Source organism: Natator depressus, chromosome 6, assembly GCF_965152275.1.
Source record: "Natator depressus isolate rNatDep1 chromosome 6, rNatDep2.hap1, whole genome shotgun sequence".
In the NCBI taxonomy this organism is placed as follows: domain Eukaryota; kingdom Metazoa; phylum Chordata; order Testudines; family Cheloniidae; genus Natator; species Natator depressus.
This window is the reverse complement of record NC_134239.1, coordinates 88414884-88429985: the sequence shown is the minus strand read 5'-3', so window position 1 is coordinate 88429985 and position 15102 is coordinate 88414884. Positions and strand designations below refer to the sequence as shown.

The 15102-nt window shown below is 44.0% G+C and overlaps 3 protein-coding genes across 9 annotated transcripts in view; 2 read left to right on the top strand and 1 right to left on the bottom strand.

Annotated features, from left to right (window-relative positions):
- ALDH6A1 (aldehyde dehydrogenase 6 family member A1) overlaps positions 1–1875 on the top strand; it is a 17007-nt gene extending 15132 nt beyond the window's left edge. The window contains exon 12 of the mRNA XM_074955909.1: positions 301–1875. Coding sequence (XP_074812010.1) covers positions 301–405 — 105 coding nt within the window. The 3' untranslated portion in view covers positions 406–1875. The remainder of the gene's footprint in view (positions 1–300) is intronic.
- On the bottom strand, positions 1483–15102 carry BBOF1 (basal body orientation factor 1). Of its 6 annotated transcripts, none has more exons than XM_074955900.1 (12): positions 14817–15102; positions 14289–14551; positions 13105–13170; positions 12341–12484; positions 10830–10910; positions 10336–10406; positions 9771–9915; positions 8832–9325; positions 7767–7871; positions 5688–5762; positions 2462–2665; positions 1483–2293 (listed from the first exon to the last, which is right to left on the bottom strand). In XM_074955900.1, the coding sequence occupies exons 1-11, from the start codon at positions 15100–15102 to the stop codon at positions 2545–2547; spliced, it is 1851 nt and encodes a 616-aa protein (XP_074812001.1). In that variant the 3' UTR covers positions 1483–2293; positions 2462–2544. The 6 variants fall into 6 exon arrangements, with proteins under 6 accessions (XP_074812001.1, XP_074812003.1, XP_074812002.1 ...); XM_074955902.1 differs by having other exon boundaries at positions 14289–14538; positions 14817–14951; XM_074955901.1 differs by having other exon boundaries at positions 1483–2665.
- ENTPD5 (ectonucleoside triphosphate diphosphohydrolase 5 (inactive)) overlaps positions 14909–15102 on the top strand; it is a 44238-nt gene continuing 44044 nt past the window's right edge. The window contains exon 1 of one of the 2 annotated variants that reach the window (XM_074955914.1): positions 14909–15049. The gene's annotated coding sequence lies outside the window, so the exon portion shown is untranslated. The remainder of the gene's footprint in view (positions 15050–15102) is intronic. The other variant, XM_074955915.1, reaches the window with a different exon arrangement.

Below are 15102 nucleotides of genomic sequence, written 5' to 3'. Positions count from 1 at the left end.
TAACTCATCAAACTAGGAAACATATTGTGTTTTTGCTGCTCTGTGAACATAGTGCAGGAAGCTAGGTGGAGGTGAGGGAAGAGACCACCAGGTTGCATTAACAAGGTGGAGACTTGTGAATGGAGGGAGAATTGAGCAACGTGCTTTATTGCTGGGGCAGAGACCTCAGGATGGTGGGAAGGGCCGAGAAGCTATTGGCAGCTCCCGTGGTGGAAATCTTTGTACTCTGAGGGTATAGTGGGAAGCTTGCAGGAGTCCCAAAGCCAAATGTACAACCCTTGTTTCTTTCACTTCCTTCAGGGGGTGCAGTTCTATACACAGCTGAGGACCATCATCTCTCAGTGGAAAGAGGAAGATGCCACAGTTACCAAGCCTGCTGTAGTTATGCCAACCATGGGAAACTAACCAGCTTTTACAGGGGTACCATCCATGGTGCCCTTCACCTTCTGTGCTGCAGACTTCTTCCAGCTGTGTCCTGACTGCTTCTATTCCCTATTTCCCTGGGAATAGAAAGCTCAGTTCTCCTTAAGGCCTCTATTTCCAAACAAATCAGGGAGGCTCCTCATGTAACGCACAATCTAAGTTTTCTGATGCTCTCAGCAATTTTCAGCTAATTGAGCTCAGTTTCTCCCCAGAGGAAACACTCTCCTTTAGTGACAGGTCAGATGACAAGCCTGGGCACAAGTTCTTTCTCCTCCCTCCCCCCCAACCAACCCTTGAAACTGAACTTGCACAGGCTCCATTTTCCGCTATATCTGTCTTTAGTCCCACTGACTCGGTGCTGCAGCTTTCTCCACTTCCCTCTCTGGTCCAAGATTCTGATTCCACCTCACTCTGAGGAACTCTCCCTGTTGCAGAGAAGTGGCTTTTCCATTACGGGCAGGTAGTAAGTTTGAGTGTCTCTCTGAAGTTCTGGAGAGTTTAACCCCATACCCACTGAACAGTTTTGACGGGTCTGACACTTAGGAACTGGCTGCTTTAAGAGTTTTCAGGGAGGTCTACTGGGATGCTTGACTGAGGATCAAGGAGATTACTGAAAGTGTGGAGTGAGTCCTACCCTACCTTGCTCTGGTTGGAAACTTTGATCCCCATCATGTATGTATCCTGACAACTCCTGTTAATTCTCAGCTCTGACTGTTAACTGAAACCACTTGCAGGGTGATGCTTATTATGATAGCAACTGTGTGCCTACGTTCCCTGTGACCATGGAAGCAGAAGCACATGTGTTATGTCCACTCCTGGCTGGTGGTGTTCAAGCCCTCTGAGACAGGATGGAATTGGCAGGAAGAAGGCATTACCTTCCTCAGAAGGCAACCAATCTCAGTCTTTTGGTTTCTCTTCCTGATTGTCATATGTCTATGCTGCTATTGCCCACTGCTTGATTCACTGTCACACCTGCACGTGTGTGTGTGTGTGTGCATCTTTTAGTGACTGCAGGCCCTAATGCTAGTGACAGGCAAGGAGGTTCTGTTAGCCTATGTAATAAAGGTCTTTGCAACTGGAGGTCTGGGGTTCTATCCCTTGGGTGGATGGGGAGGATTGGGTTTGAGTTGGTGACTCATGCAGCCATGGAGTAGTTAAAGAAAGGTCCGGGATGGGGTAAGATTAAGGGGACTTTACGTTGGCTTCACTTGGAATCTGCTATAAGTGGCAGGGACTTGCAGAAAGTTATTTCGTGCACCTGAGGAAAATCATGCTATTAAACTGATTCTAATCATGATTCATTGGTCTAATTGAACAAACTGAATGTGAATACTATGTATCCTGCCTTCTGGTAAAGATGCCTTTTGTAACTGACAGCTGCCTGACTTCAATACAACTGCTGTGGTGCCATTAATATTTTGTGTATTTTCTCTCAGGTTCCGTTATATCCTAGAGGGAAATGCTCATATTTCTGCAATTTGATTATGAATAAAAATTGCTAATGCATTTCTTCAATTAATGACCTTTTAGGGGGTTTTGTTTGTTTGTTTTTTTTTAATAAGACCTTGTCTGGATATAATGTTGATTTGCCTCTTGGGGTCAGCTGCGCCATTGATCCTGTTACTAAATCTGCTTGGATCCAAGTCACCACCTCCTTCTACACAGAGCTCACTGCTGCGAGGAAGACCGTTGCTGGTTCCACGTACATATCACTTCATTCCAAATGCTCTTTATCCTCATACAGAACACTTCCTCCAGAGCAGAAAGAGATCTTCATCAGAATGCAGTGACACACCTTTTGTGCCATCCAGCCTCTAGCCCAGATTCCAGTGGGCAGCTGGGGAAACCCTACCCACCTACGTAAGTTGAGCTAGGGGAAGAATAAAAGACTTTTTTATTTTAGAAGACAAAACCTTAAATGTGTATATAAAATTAATTTACAGTCCCCTTTCAGGCTGGTTTCAAATGAAAGCCAAACCAACACCACAGTAAAAGGGGGATATTAAAGATTTCACAGCTGTCGCATCATTCCACTTACACAAGAGTCCCAGAAGAAAAGGTGCAGATGAGACTGTAACCATCATTAGCTTACGTATTGTTCAGTCAGAGTCTACAGCCACCTTACTCTGCTGTCTGTGACGTTACCATCTCAATATCTGGAAGGATTGCTTCATGAGGAGAGGGCTCTGATACTGGGACCTGCTGCGTGATGAAGGTCAAGCTAGGAGCAATGTTTTCAGTGCTGCAAAGGTAAAGCATTGCAGATGAATCAGCAATAACATGCTGCTGTTCACCTGTACATGGGGAGGGAAGGGGTTAAACAGTAACCTCTAATAAGATGTAAGCCTTTTCCTTCAATTCTCTATTTTCTTCCCTTATCAATCAGGCTCCTCTCTTCTCCTACCCCATTCAGGCTCTTACCAAATCCTGTCAGCTCCTTCCTTTACAAACTCAAAATCCATCCTTTCCCATGCCAAGAACATCTTTGTTAACATCCAGGTTACCTCTTACCTTGAATACAGTAGAACCTCAAAGATATGATATGAACACCAGAGTTACAAACTGACCTGTCAGCCAGCTGCCGTGTGGAACTGGAAGTAAACAATCAGGCAGCAGCAGAAACAAACCAACCCCCCCGCCCCCCCCCCCAAAACAAAACAAAACACAACCCAGCAAATAATGTTCTTTGCCTGTATTGCATCTTAAAGGTAAGCACCTTGGGTGTGCCTGTCCCCACCCCTTACTTGCCACAAGGGGGGCAGCCACTTACAGGTAGGAGGTGAAGATGCTGAGGTTCACAGGCACAGCTATGAGCCCCTGAGTAGGCAGAACAGGAGCAGCTCCCTGCTTTCCTGTGAGCCAAGGGTGCTGCCCTTTCCTGCTCCCTCTAAGCTTGCAAGCTCAGTCCAAGCCCAGAAAGAAGCAAACCAAGCTGTTGCTGGAACCTGGCCTGGAGTGTGAGCTGCTGGAGCCCGAGCTCCTGCCTGCTTGCTGCGCTTTAGAGGAGCAGCTCAGTTTTAAAGGGCCACAGCCAGCACTGCAGAAGTGCCCCAGGGTGCCACACTCATCACCCTTGCAGCCAGGGGGCTAGAACCAGCTGCCTGTCCCCACTCGCCAGGCAGCCACTTACAGGTAGGAGGTGAAGACTGCGATTTGCAGTGAGCCCCCACTCCAAGCAGTCCACCCTGAGGAACCATCCCATAACATCTTGTTCAGAGTTATGAACATTTCAGAGTTACGAACAACCTCCATTCGTGAGGAGTCTGCAACGCTTGAGATTCTACTGTAGGGCAACCGCATATCTCACTTTTTCCAACCTGCTGCTCTATACCAAATGCCATCTCTAAAATCCTCACTTGCATTCAAGGGAATCTGTTTAAATGTTTTTAAAGGTAGACATGTTTTAAATTAAAAAGGAAATAGGTGAAGGTTTTAAACAAAATCACAGAGGAAAAATAGAAGTTTAAAAAAAAAATTAATTTTGTCAGATCAAATTGAGCCTAGCATTGACTCATGTATTTGCCTTATCTTATTGTTATTGCCCTGACTGTCTTTTCTTAACCTCCATTTTAAACTCAAGCTACTCATTGTTTTTCTATCTGTTTGTACAGTGCCAGGCACAAAGGGCCTCATTTCTGAATGAGGCATCTAGGTGCTATTGCAATATAAACAATAAATGCACTGATCTCTTTTTGCTATTTTTTTTTTTTTTTTACCTTTCACATCCTGTGTAAGATTCTCCTCCAATCCTCCACCTGTACTCCTGCTTTCATCCCTATTCTTTTTATTATTTGAATTACAGTTGTGCTTAAAGGCCCCCCGGCTTGGGGCCCCAATGTGCTGGGGGTTTCACAAAAGTAGTAAAGAGATAGTCTCTGCCCCAGAGGAGTGTACAATCATGGTTAAATGACAATATTCAGCAGGTTGATGAAACAACTGGCTGGGGAAGGAGAAGTGTTGCTGCCTATACTCCTGCCAAGTCACCTTCTTAACTGGCTCATTTGCTGACTCCTACTTTCTTCTTTGTGCCCTCTCCCAAGCCAGTCCTCACACTTGGGACTCATGCCCCTCTTTATGCCAAAGAGCCACCCAGTCTCCTTGCAAAGTGCTAGGGGTCTTGCCCTAAAGGAAATAAGTCAGTGCTCCTATTTGTGAAGTTTATCTGGTTATCTTGTGTATGCCAATATTAGAGTGTAAGTTCCAGGGGACAGTGTGTGCTACCTCCACAACATCTGGCACACTTGCAGCAGTTAGTGACAATGCACCATACACCCACACTCCTCAAATCTTATGCCATATGATGATGTTATATTCCCCATGCCTTGGAGAATAACAATTCAGCTAGGTGTGTGGTTGTATCAGAGCCTGCACCTATGAACAACCAGGCTCCAGACGTAAATAGGACTGATTCCTATCTCTGCTATCCAGGCAGTGATAGCTGAACTGAGGAAGAGAGAGGAAGATAGAATATTAGAGAGATAGGGTGTCTATATTTAACTAAGACACCTGCCATGAGGTGCTTTCACCAAGATAGCAGGCACAATGGGACTAAAGTGTCATTCAAACCAGGCAGAAGATTGAAACCCATCCCATCACACACAGACTAGGCATCTGTAACCTCCAGCCTTGCTAGCTGCTATTCATTATATATGTAGGAACAAGTTCACACACTTTGAAAAAGCATTAACTGGTACCGATCACAGAAATCCATCTGTTTAGCAGCACAGGTCACCGAACACTTAATCTTGGGATTCCACTCTCTTCAATAGCTCTCTCCTGAATGGAGAATCTAGCTCAAGGCCTTTCTACTGATATTCAAAGCTCTCGGTGCTAACTGAATAATTGCCTCTCCCTGTGCAAACATGACCTCTCACAACAACTATGTTGTCCAAGAATAATGAAGCTGTTGACTAGGGGAAGCTTCTGAGTGCAGGAGACATAATGGAGCTGCTGGACCTAGATTCTGGAACTCACAAACAGAAGAGATAGGAATGACTATAGACTACACATTCAGAACTAAAAGCAAAATTAATCTTTTCAATTTAAATTTCCCTCAAACATGTCTTCACGTGCAGACACACCAGCACAAACAAGCAAACAAGAACCTTCACACTAAGCAAAGTATTTCTCTTTCATGCTGGGACAGATGGAAGGGAAAGATGATTATATTTCTGTTTTTAAATATGTCGGAGGTGCTTGGGTGTTGTGTTAATGGAGGCTGCAGAAGTACCTAGGCAGAGTGCTATAAAAATGTACTATCTTACCTAGCTTTGTTTCTTTCTTCAGAAGTAGGAGTAACAGCAGCTGGAGCTGAAGGGACCAAAACATGTTTGCGTTTCCTGTGAGGAGGAAACAAAGGCAGGAGAAATATGGATTAAGTGTAACGTGTACTAAAGGCTTCTCTCTACGCCATACCTATCTCTCTTCCTCACTATCTCAGCGAAGATGAATAGCAGCAGGAAGTGCTAGTCTGGTGCTAGGCGTGCTTTAATTTAATCTAGACAATGGAACTTGTGTTTTGCTGCTAAAGTCCTCCTGCTACAGTAAGGAGTGATTGAGAGAGACACAGAAATGCAGAGTTCAGGGGTTACAGCAAGTTTCTGCTCTGCCGCTCAGTTCTAACTACAGGCATACAGGGGATGGCTGTTCAACTCTTTATTTATAGAGCCTAGATTATCCCCCCGCCTATTTAGCCACTCTGGACATTAATTCAATTTCTAACTTCAGTGACCATGACTCAGTGATTAGCTCATCAAGTCCATTTCCCTTCTGATTCACAGGGAACAAACAGATTCCCCTAGCAGATGATATATCTAATATTAAGCTTATCTTAGTTGAAAACAACAGAAAATGAAGTTTAAATGTCAGATTTTGGTCTTCCAATTCCAGTTTGTGGGCAAAGCATGAAAAGTGAGTAGAACATAGTGTTTTCCCTACATGAAATACATTAATTGGACATGACCCTACAAAACTCTGCTATATGTAAGATTATTAAAAGGGAACACATTTCTAATATAGCATCCAACTGTATTCCCACTAATGCTGTTTGTTGGGGCTTTTTTTGTCATGAGTTTCCCTCTCAGTTTGGACAATGAAATGGGATTGATCAGTGTCACTTTTTAGTTATCATGCACACACAGGAATATTTTTATATATTTTATATAGTTATATGTTTTTAATCTCTACTGTAAAAACGAAACAAAATTGTCAAAACTTCCATGAATGTAACACTAAGGCTGAGAATTTCAACAAACACACTCAAAGTGTAAGAGTTACTATTCCCACCTCAACCTTTACACTCCCTCATTGCACATATAGCATTTTAGATTAGTATTTGAGATCTCCTGTATATTTTTTAATACATGCAAGCATAGTTTACATTGCTTAACCTTTCAGTTTCCAGTTTGTGAATCAAGTTTTCAAAGAGGCTTCTAAAACTATGTTCACAAATTCTGCATGCACATAGCAACTACAGAGCTATATTGTGAGTACAATTTTAATGGCCAGTTTGTGAAAATTTCAACACAGTTTTAACTTTTTTATGATTGGTCAAATTGCTTTGTCTGTGGCAAAGATAAAGACAGATTTCATTCTGTGTATGGGACACTTCTGTCATTAACTGGATAAATTATCTCTTTATGTTCACTTGCTAAAGATAAGCAGGAATCAGTTAAGAACTGTGAATAAAATTAATCCCATTTCATTGGTCTAGAACAGGGATCGGCAACTTTTGGCATGCAGCCCATCAGGGAAATCTGCTGGCAGGCCGGGATGGTTTGTTTACCTGCAGCATCCACAGGTTCGGCTGATTGCAGCTCCCACTGGCCACGGTTCGCTGTTCCACGCCAATGGGGGCTGCGGGAAGTGGCGTAGGCCAAGGGATGTGCTGGCCGCCGCTTCCCACATCCCCCATTGTCCTGAAACGGCAAACCGCAGCCAGTGGGATCTGCGATCGGCCGAACCTGCGGATGCTGCAGGTAAACAAACCGTCCCGGCCTGCCAGCGGATTTCCCTGATGGGCCTCGTGCCAAAGGTTGCTGATCCCCGGTCTAGATTCTAGCACCACTTTCTGTCCCCTTCACTACTACAGCTAACTTTTCTTCCTCTTCAGAGGTATCCAAAACTACACATGAAGACCTAGTAGCTCAACCTAGAGTCAGACTAAAATTAGCTAAAATTCCGTTCTCCAAATTGAGCTGGAATATCTTTCCCTCAGCCTGCACAATTACTGCTCAGAACAGGTTCAGCATTAGCTCCAGAATGGGGGAATCCAAGCAATCACCCTGGATTCCACAACAGGAAGACCTCTGTGTCCATCTACTACCATAGAAACAGAGCATTACCGTCGTTCCAGGCCATTCATTCTTGCAAAGAGTAACCTCAGAACACATTCCTTCTGCTCCCATGTCAACTGGCCAATATCCACCTTCCCTTGCTGGATATTTGTCCTGCAAAACATCAGAGAGCAGATCAATGTATTAGAAGAATAAGACTAAACAAAACTCTTACCATCCAGCATAAAATCTCCCTTTTTCTGAACAGAGAAAACACAGAAAGGATTTTCAATCATAGCTCTGAATTTCCTAAGTTTCACTCAGCTGGTCAATGATATGTAAGCAGAAAAGAATCCTGCATTGGCAGGAGATGGACTATACACCTTGATCAATCTTCCCCACCTCTTTAAATTCCACAGGTTTTAATCAAGAATAAAATACAGAGCTTTTATCTCTAAGAAAGGCCACATGTAGTCTGCACAAAATTGTACCTAAATTCTATGGCAAATTACCTAGATTCTGCTGCAGTCTGATGGACATTCTGGAAATTTTGTGGCATCTTCAGATAAATTTCAAAATCAGAGGCTTTTATTGAATTAAATTTAAAAAGGTATAAAACAATCAGTACAGTAGCTCCTGTGTTATTGATTTTGACATTTATTTTATACAGTTGCCCCTTTTTCAGTTTTCATTGTGCCACAGATTTTTGTATTGACAATGAAGAACTGCATTTGAGAAGATATCAAGGGAGGTGTGCAACTGAGGCTTTTGGTTCACAGGGAGGCAAGGGAGACAGAGGTTGCAAGAAAAGCACATTAAAATGATCAGCAATTAAATAAATAACAGTGTTGGCATTTAATTGTCATTTTTAGGATTCAGTGTTAACGTTGTCCCTTCTATTGTTTTCTGCCAGGTCTGCAGCAGCATTCAGTCCTGAAGTTCCCTACTCTGAACAGTTGGGTCTGCAGCCTCCCCTCCAATGCTGAACTTCTTTCCTCCCCTCCCATCACAGCAGCCTCCACAGAGATTACTAATCTGGGTATTGTTACTACACAGGGATTTTTAAGATTTAGGTTTCATTCCTATGAGCCAGGGAGATGGACACTAAATCATCTACTGTTTAATTACATGTACCATTTCTCTGCCTCCTGCAGGTCCTTGTACACACTATTTGTGCTGTGAGCGTTGCTGTTAAACGTTCTGATTTTGGGGTACTCTTCCTTCCCTGCAAATGCCTCCATCATTTTCTTCTGATAAGCAGCTTGGGCCACCTGCTTGTAGCACTTCCTGCTGGACACAATCTCATGCTTCACCTGTTCCAGAGCTTCTAGGAAGAAACTTTCCACCTCACTCCTCTCATCCAGGATGTTCTTGGCCAGTTTCTTCACTCGATTCATCTCCCGATCCTTCATCTCCAGCAGCTGCTGCAGCTTGTTGATCTCTACCATGCCTGCCTGGTTTTGAACTAAAGCCCGATGCTGTGTCTTCTGAATTTCTGTTTCAAATTCTTGGGTCATGTGACCTAGTGCCACCTCCAGTCTCTCTACCTTGTGCTGAAGTGCTTTTATTTGTGCTTTTTGCAGAGTGACTTGCCGGACCTTTTCCTGAACCAAATTCTCATTGGTTTCCTAAAGGACAAGAGAAAATTATTTAGACTCTTATCTTGGTCACCCTGAACCTCAGAACTCTTTCAACAATAACAGCACATGGGTTACATCAGACTGATAGATACTCCGGCACTTCCATACTGGAAAGCAAGTAGTAATCTGGGTCAGGGCTCTGCCTGCAAGAGAAGCAAGTTGAAGAGTGTCTGATCTGCATACTCCCCATTGTACACACTGAACTCTTCTTAGAGGGGCACCATAGGAAACGTTTTCTATTTTCTCCTTCACAATTAAAAGGACAGAATAAGAGCCTCATGTCTCTTAAAATAGCTCCAAAATCCAGCAGATTGAGGATGGGTCTGACTGGAAAGGCGCTAGTCCCAAAGAACTTGCATCTATATCCAGAATTTGGATTTCAAAGGCCCCTTCCTAGGGAAGAATGAAATAGAATAGAAATCAGAGCAGGAACCTTTTCCTGCAGAAGAAAAGCTTTGTCCTCTTCTAGCTGCTTCTTGATTTTTTTAAGCTCCTCTGCCTCCTTCAGGTGATAAGCAAGAGCCTCCTGAAGACGAACATTCTCCTTAAACACTGCTCTCCCAGTGCTGTCTAACTGCCTGGAGAAGGCGAAACAAAACACAAGAGGTGACATCACAGCCTTTTGGGTCTTCCTATATTAAAATCAGTACCCTAATTTCAGAGAAAGAATTTGTTTATAGGGCTGCAACTGAGACAGCTTTGCTTCCAGCACCAGGGCTGGTCCAGAAGAGGGGGGATCATGGAAGTGTCACAGAGACAGTATTTGGACTGGAGCCGAAATGAGTTTTATGGTAGAGATGACCGGATGGTGATGGGGCCTGCATTTAAAGTGTGAAAGTAATATAGATGCAGCCAAAGGCCCTTACACATTTTCCCACAAAGAGTCCCTGCTGTATACAGTAGTGTTGGCTGCCTGGCAGTTATCTGTAAGACCAAGAGTTACAGTGGCTTTCTGACTCCTCATTGTAACTGGGGAATAGATAACGCAAATGGCTTACACAATGGCCTCATGGTGGGCTCTCTCTGCCAGCATTACTATCTTCTTCTCAGCCTCTCTTTCTAGTAGTTGCTGAAGGGGAGAAAAAGCTGCTTAAATACAGACTGAGACTATGTGGTACTAAAGACAAAATCAGACACAAAGCATTTTTCTAAAATCACATACATAGGATTAAACTGGCCACTGATACAATCCTGTATCCTAGAGGAAGAGAGGGAGTGAGCAGTGACATGGAGCCCTTGGGGGCACTGAAACCACCTCCCTGTGGGAGTGGGGACTGAGTAATGATATGGCCCCTCAGGGATCCTGATGCCCTTGTGACTTTTCCTGGAAAGCTGTACCCAATTGCCACATCATCTTATTGTATTTTTTTACAAGTACTGATGATTGTAAAATGTTCATCAAATAACAGCCAAAGCAACTCAAACCTGGGTCAATAGGGAAAGTCACATTGTTCTAATATGGGATTCCTAAATCCTTCGTAAGGCACTGTACCTTTTCTTCAATGAACCTGTTCTCCAGCCTTCTAAGAGTCTCCTGATGTTCCCTGTTTGAGATTCTCATATTCTCTTTTATCTATGATTTAAAAATATCCTTTTAACAATGGTGCTGTATTTCAGCCTTGTAGATAAACATGTAGATGAAACTCTCTGGAGAGGCATCTCCCAGTTTTTATCTTGTACTTCTCAGGCCCTTATCAGCTCCTTGCATAATCTCTGCCTCTTCTCTACTTCTCTTTAGTCACGTTACACTTTCCTTCTCTTTCATAGTTTACCAGCTGTCCTATTTTTAAATCATTGTCAAGCTTCATTAGCATACTTTCCACTAGTTTGTTAATAAATATACAAAACACGGTACAGGCCCTTGTCAAACTCTCCCCAGTCTCACACAGCTAGTTACATTCTTTCTACTCATTCAGTCATCTGTGCTATCCAAAATCCTGTGCCCCAATTTCTTCGAGAAAATTCTGCAGAAAGGTGTATTTCATACCTTACTTCTAAAAATTTATTTATTATTTGTATTGTGGCACCAAAGAGGTTCCAATCATGGATCAGGGCTCCATTGTGCAAGGCCCTATATAGACACATAGCAAATGATAGATTATAAACTATTTAGGGCAGAGACTAAGTGACTTACTTGTGTCAAGAGATAAGACAATCACTGCATTCCACCTGCCTATTGAACTGGGTATTGAGAAATCATGTTATATCATTTATAAACCCTATGGTACGTATAGCCTAAATACTAGGTCTTCTGTACATATTCTTAAAGGAGGTGTAAGCCCCTTCTGGTATATAAATTGACTGGATCCCAAGCCCTGCAATCCTGGCCTCGTGCAGAAGGGTATGAGTCAAATGTTTGCAATCCAAACTCACTTCTGTAAACTGCTTTGAGATCTATGGATAAAAATCACTACAAGTACTAGATGCTTTATTATAGGGCTTGGATTTGGCCTTATATTTTTCTCAAGACATTTGCAGATTGACCATTTGTTGCATTTGTCCTCAGTATTGAGCCTAGAATAGACCTTTTAGAAGCAATCTGTCCATTTTTTGTGCTGGGGCAGCAGCAATTGAAGAAGCCACCACCTGGCTGAAGTTGGAAATTATTCCTGTACTAACAAGCCAAGTTCAAAAAACATGCAGATTCTTTTTAGGTCAAATAGTGCTGACTTTATATGGTCCCCCACAAACTATATTCTAGTTCAGGAACATGTAAGTCTGACCAATATAGTGCTTTCTACACTCACAGTAAGCCCTGGTTGCATTAAACAGTCTAATAAATCAGCCAGGTGCATCTGATATTCTTTCCATATGAGTCGCTCACCCTGCCATAAAGGTGGCAGTATCACTTCTCATATAAATCATTACAGACAAAGTCCTGTGGAGCATGTAGTTAGTACAAGTACAGGTTACCATGTCAAATCATCAGTTTTAAATTAGATTGTGTTAGTATTGCTTTCAGGCCACTAAAACATCCAAAATTAACACTTATGACAAACTTACATCTTCCAGTTCCTTCTCCATATGTGCTTTCTTCTTGCGAAATTCTTTTACTGTTTTCAGTTCCAACTGAATTAAGCCAATTTCTCTTGCTTTTTTGCTGAATTTCTCCTCCAGATCTTTCAACTGCGCAGAATAATGTTCTGCCTGCAAATCAGAAATTCTAATCAAGAAGGGAACAAGTCACAACCATTCAACAATATCACTGCAGGAAATGTACAGCCAAGAAAAATTAAGAACCTTGATGTGCAGAATTTTAAAAAGTCACTAAATTAATGAGACTTATCACTAGAAGGAAAAGCAACAAGTTGGGCAGAATCAAACTACCAGCAAAAGAGGAGGCCTAGAAAGAAATGTTATGTTTAGAACTATCTTTTAATAATATGTTAATACCCAGGCTGTTCTGTTCCTTGTTATTTTTAGGGATGGATGGGCAAGAGGTCCTTGAAGAGCCTACCTCATGCAATTTATTGCTTAAGGGTGGGGAATAGCAGACTTCTGTAGTCTGCAAATTGGACATGTTTCTGTTGTATCTCTGCCCACACCTTATCTATAGGTATTATTACTGGTATCTGAGATAGCAAACCACACTCACAGCTAGAAAGGCCTTGTATAGTCCCCACCCCACTTTTCTTTTGCAGGTTTTTACCTCAAAACCTTTACTGCATATCAACTTTTTCTAACTTGCTCATCTTACTAGAACCAAAATCACTGCTAAGTCTGCTGTGAAGGCCTCGTTCTGAGGGAAAAGAGAAAAGTTCACTCACCACTTTCTCATTCTCTTCTTGGGCCTGCTGCTTCAAATCTGCCAGCTGTTGCTTCAGTTTTGCAATCTGCACAAGATGAAAATAGAGAAACCATCATCGGGGGAAAACTCTCCCCCATTTGTTTACCCCGCCTCAAGCTTCTTTATGGGATCACATCAAGAAAGCTACAGCAACACATAAAATGCCTCTCATTTATAAGATTTAAGTGGTGACTATGGGGAGGCAGTGTAGGGCTGTGTACACTGACCCTACACTGATTCTGTGTTGGCAGAATTCCTCATAGGCCACTGCAGTCCCCATTATGCCACTAGAGCAGCATATGGCGCCACAATGGGACTCCAGAATCGGTCCCCCGCTTCTTGTACTGTATGTTTGGAGTTGAGGCTCTTAGACCTGCCCACTCTCTCTTACTGAAGAAACACTTATAAGTGTCAACAGGGGATCATTGTGGCTGATATTGGAGAAACTCAGAACAAAGTTACACAGATGTAAAAACACTCCTGTGCATCTAGCTTTGACTTCACATATTTAAAAAATGGTCTGCAGGTGTCAGAAGGGGCTGATTATTGCTGGTCCTGCCAAAGGTGGTCTAATGCAGAGAAGATAACTCATTAACACTGTACAACTGCTTTAATATTTGGGCAACTCTGGATCCAGTTACACTTTCACTAGGAAACTTGTCCATATTTCCAAACTAGAAAATTGCAGCTTGCTCCAGTGAAAATGATCCATTGAAAACTGCAAAGATGCACATCATCCACACCAATTCACCCAGTTTTGGATGTGCTCAGCTCACCCTGTCTGATTACAGCATCCGCCAAAAGCATAGTGGGACTGGCAGATTGTTGCACCTTTCCCACAATGACTGTCAGAGCTGCCTGGAGCATGTGCAGAATATCTGTGGTATATAGAAGATGATACTACCTGTGAGCTATTTTTGATTTGTTCCATCAGCTGCTTCAAAAGGTTCTGTGCTGCATTAGGAGCTGCATGTGCACCATGAGCAGCAGGTCCTATGGTCACCTCACATTTGCTGATGACACTGTGGAGAGTCTGCATCTCCCTCTGAACCTGCTGTCAAGACATCCATGGGCCTGAAGGCTGCTACACACTGCCACCTTTGGTGTGGATGCTCAAAGGGGTGCAGGGAGTGGTGGACAGGTTTCTTGGTTCTCTGCACATACCTGCTCTTCTTTCTCCACATCCTGTTTCTTGAGAAAGCTGATCACCTCAACTGTGTCCTTCTCCAGACGGTGCTGCTGCCATGCCAGCTCCTCATTGTTCCTGGCCAGCACACGTGCAGCCTTCCGATACTCAGCCCGGGAGATCTCAGTCACCTCTAGCCGAGCTTCCCATAGCGCTGCATTGGCCTTGGCCCGCTCAGCCTCAGACTCCTTATCCACCTTCGACTCAGCCTTGGCCCCCTTCTTCGCCCTGTGAGGAAAAGCTGAGGCACGTGGGTACGAGGCCCCTGGAACTCCCATCCTGCTGGGACCCCATGGCCAAGGACTCTCCCTGCACTCTCCTCCCTCTGCCCTCCCCGTCCCCATTGCCTGGTTACCTGCCCCATTATCTCCCTATCCCCCCACCCCTCCCCTCTCCCCTCCCCCTTCCCCTCCCCCCTCCTCCTCTCCCCTCTCTGCTCTCTCACTTCCCCCGTTACCCTGGTTACCTGCCCCCTCATCTCTCCACTTCCCTCGCTAGCCAGTTACCTCCCGCGCTTCGCGCCTTTTCCCTTTCGCATCTTGGCCCCGGCGGGGACTTGCGGCCGGCGGTTCGCAGCACGGATCCGTCTCTTTGGAATCTTTGTGACAAGCGCTCGCGGCGACCTGTTGCTATGGAGACTAGAAGGCGGGGACTAGTGACGAGATAAGTATGCGACCGTGATGCTGACGTGACACGCGGCACCGGCGGGATGTGGGGTCCCGAGCGCACCGGCGAGGCGGTGAGTGCAGACCTCGGGAGCGCGCGGGGGGCGTGACACCGCCCCCGTCCCAT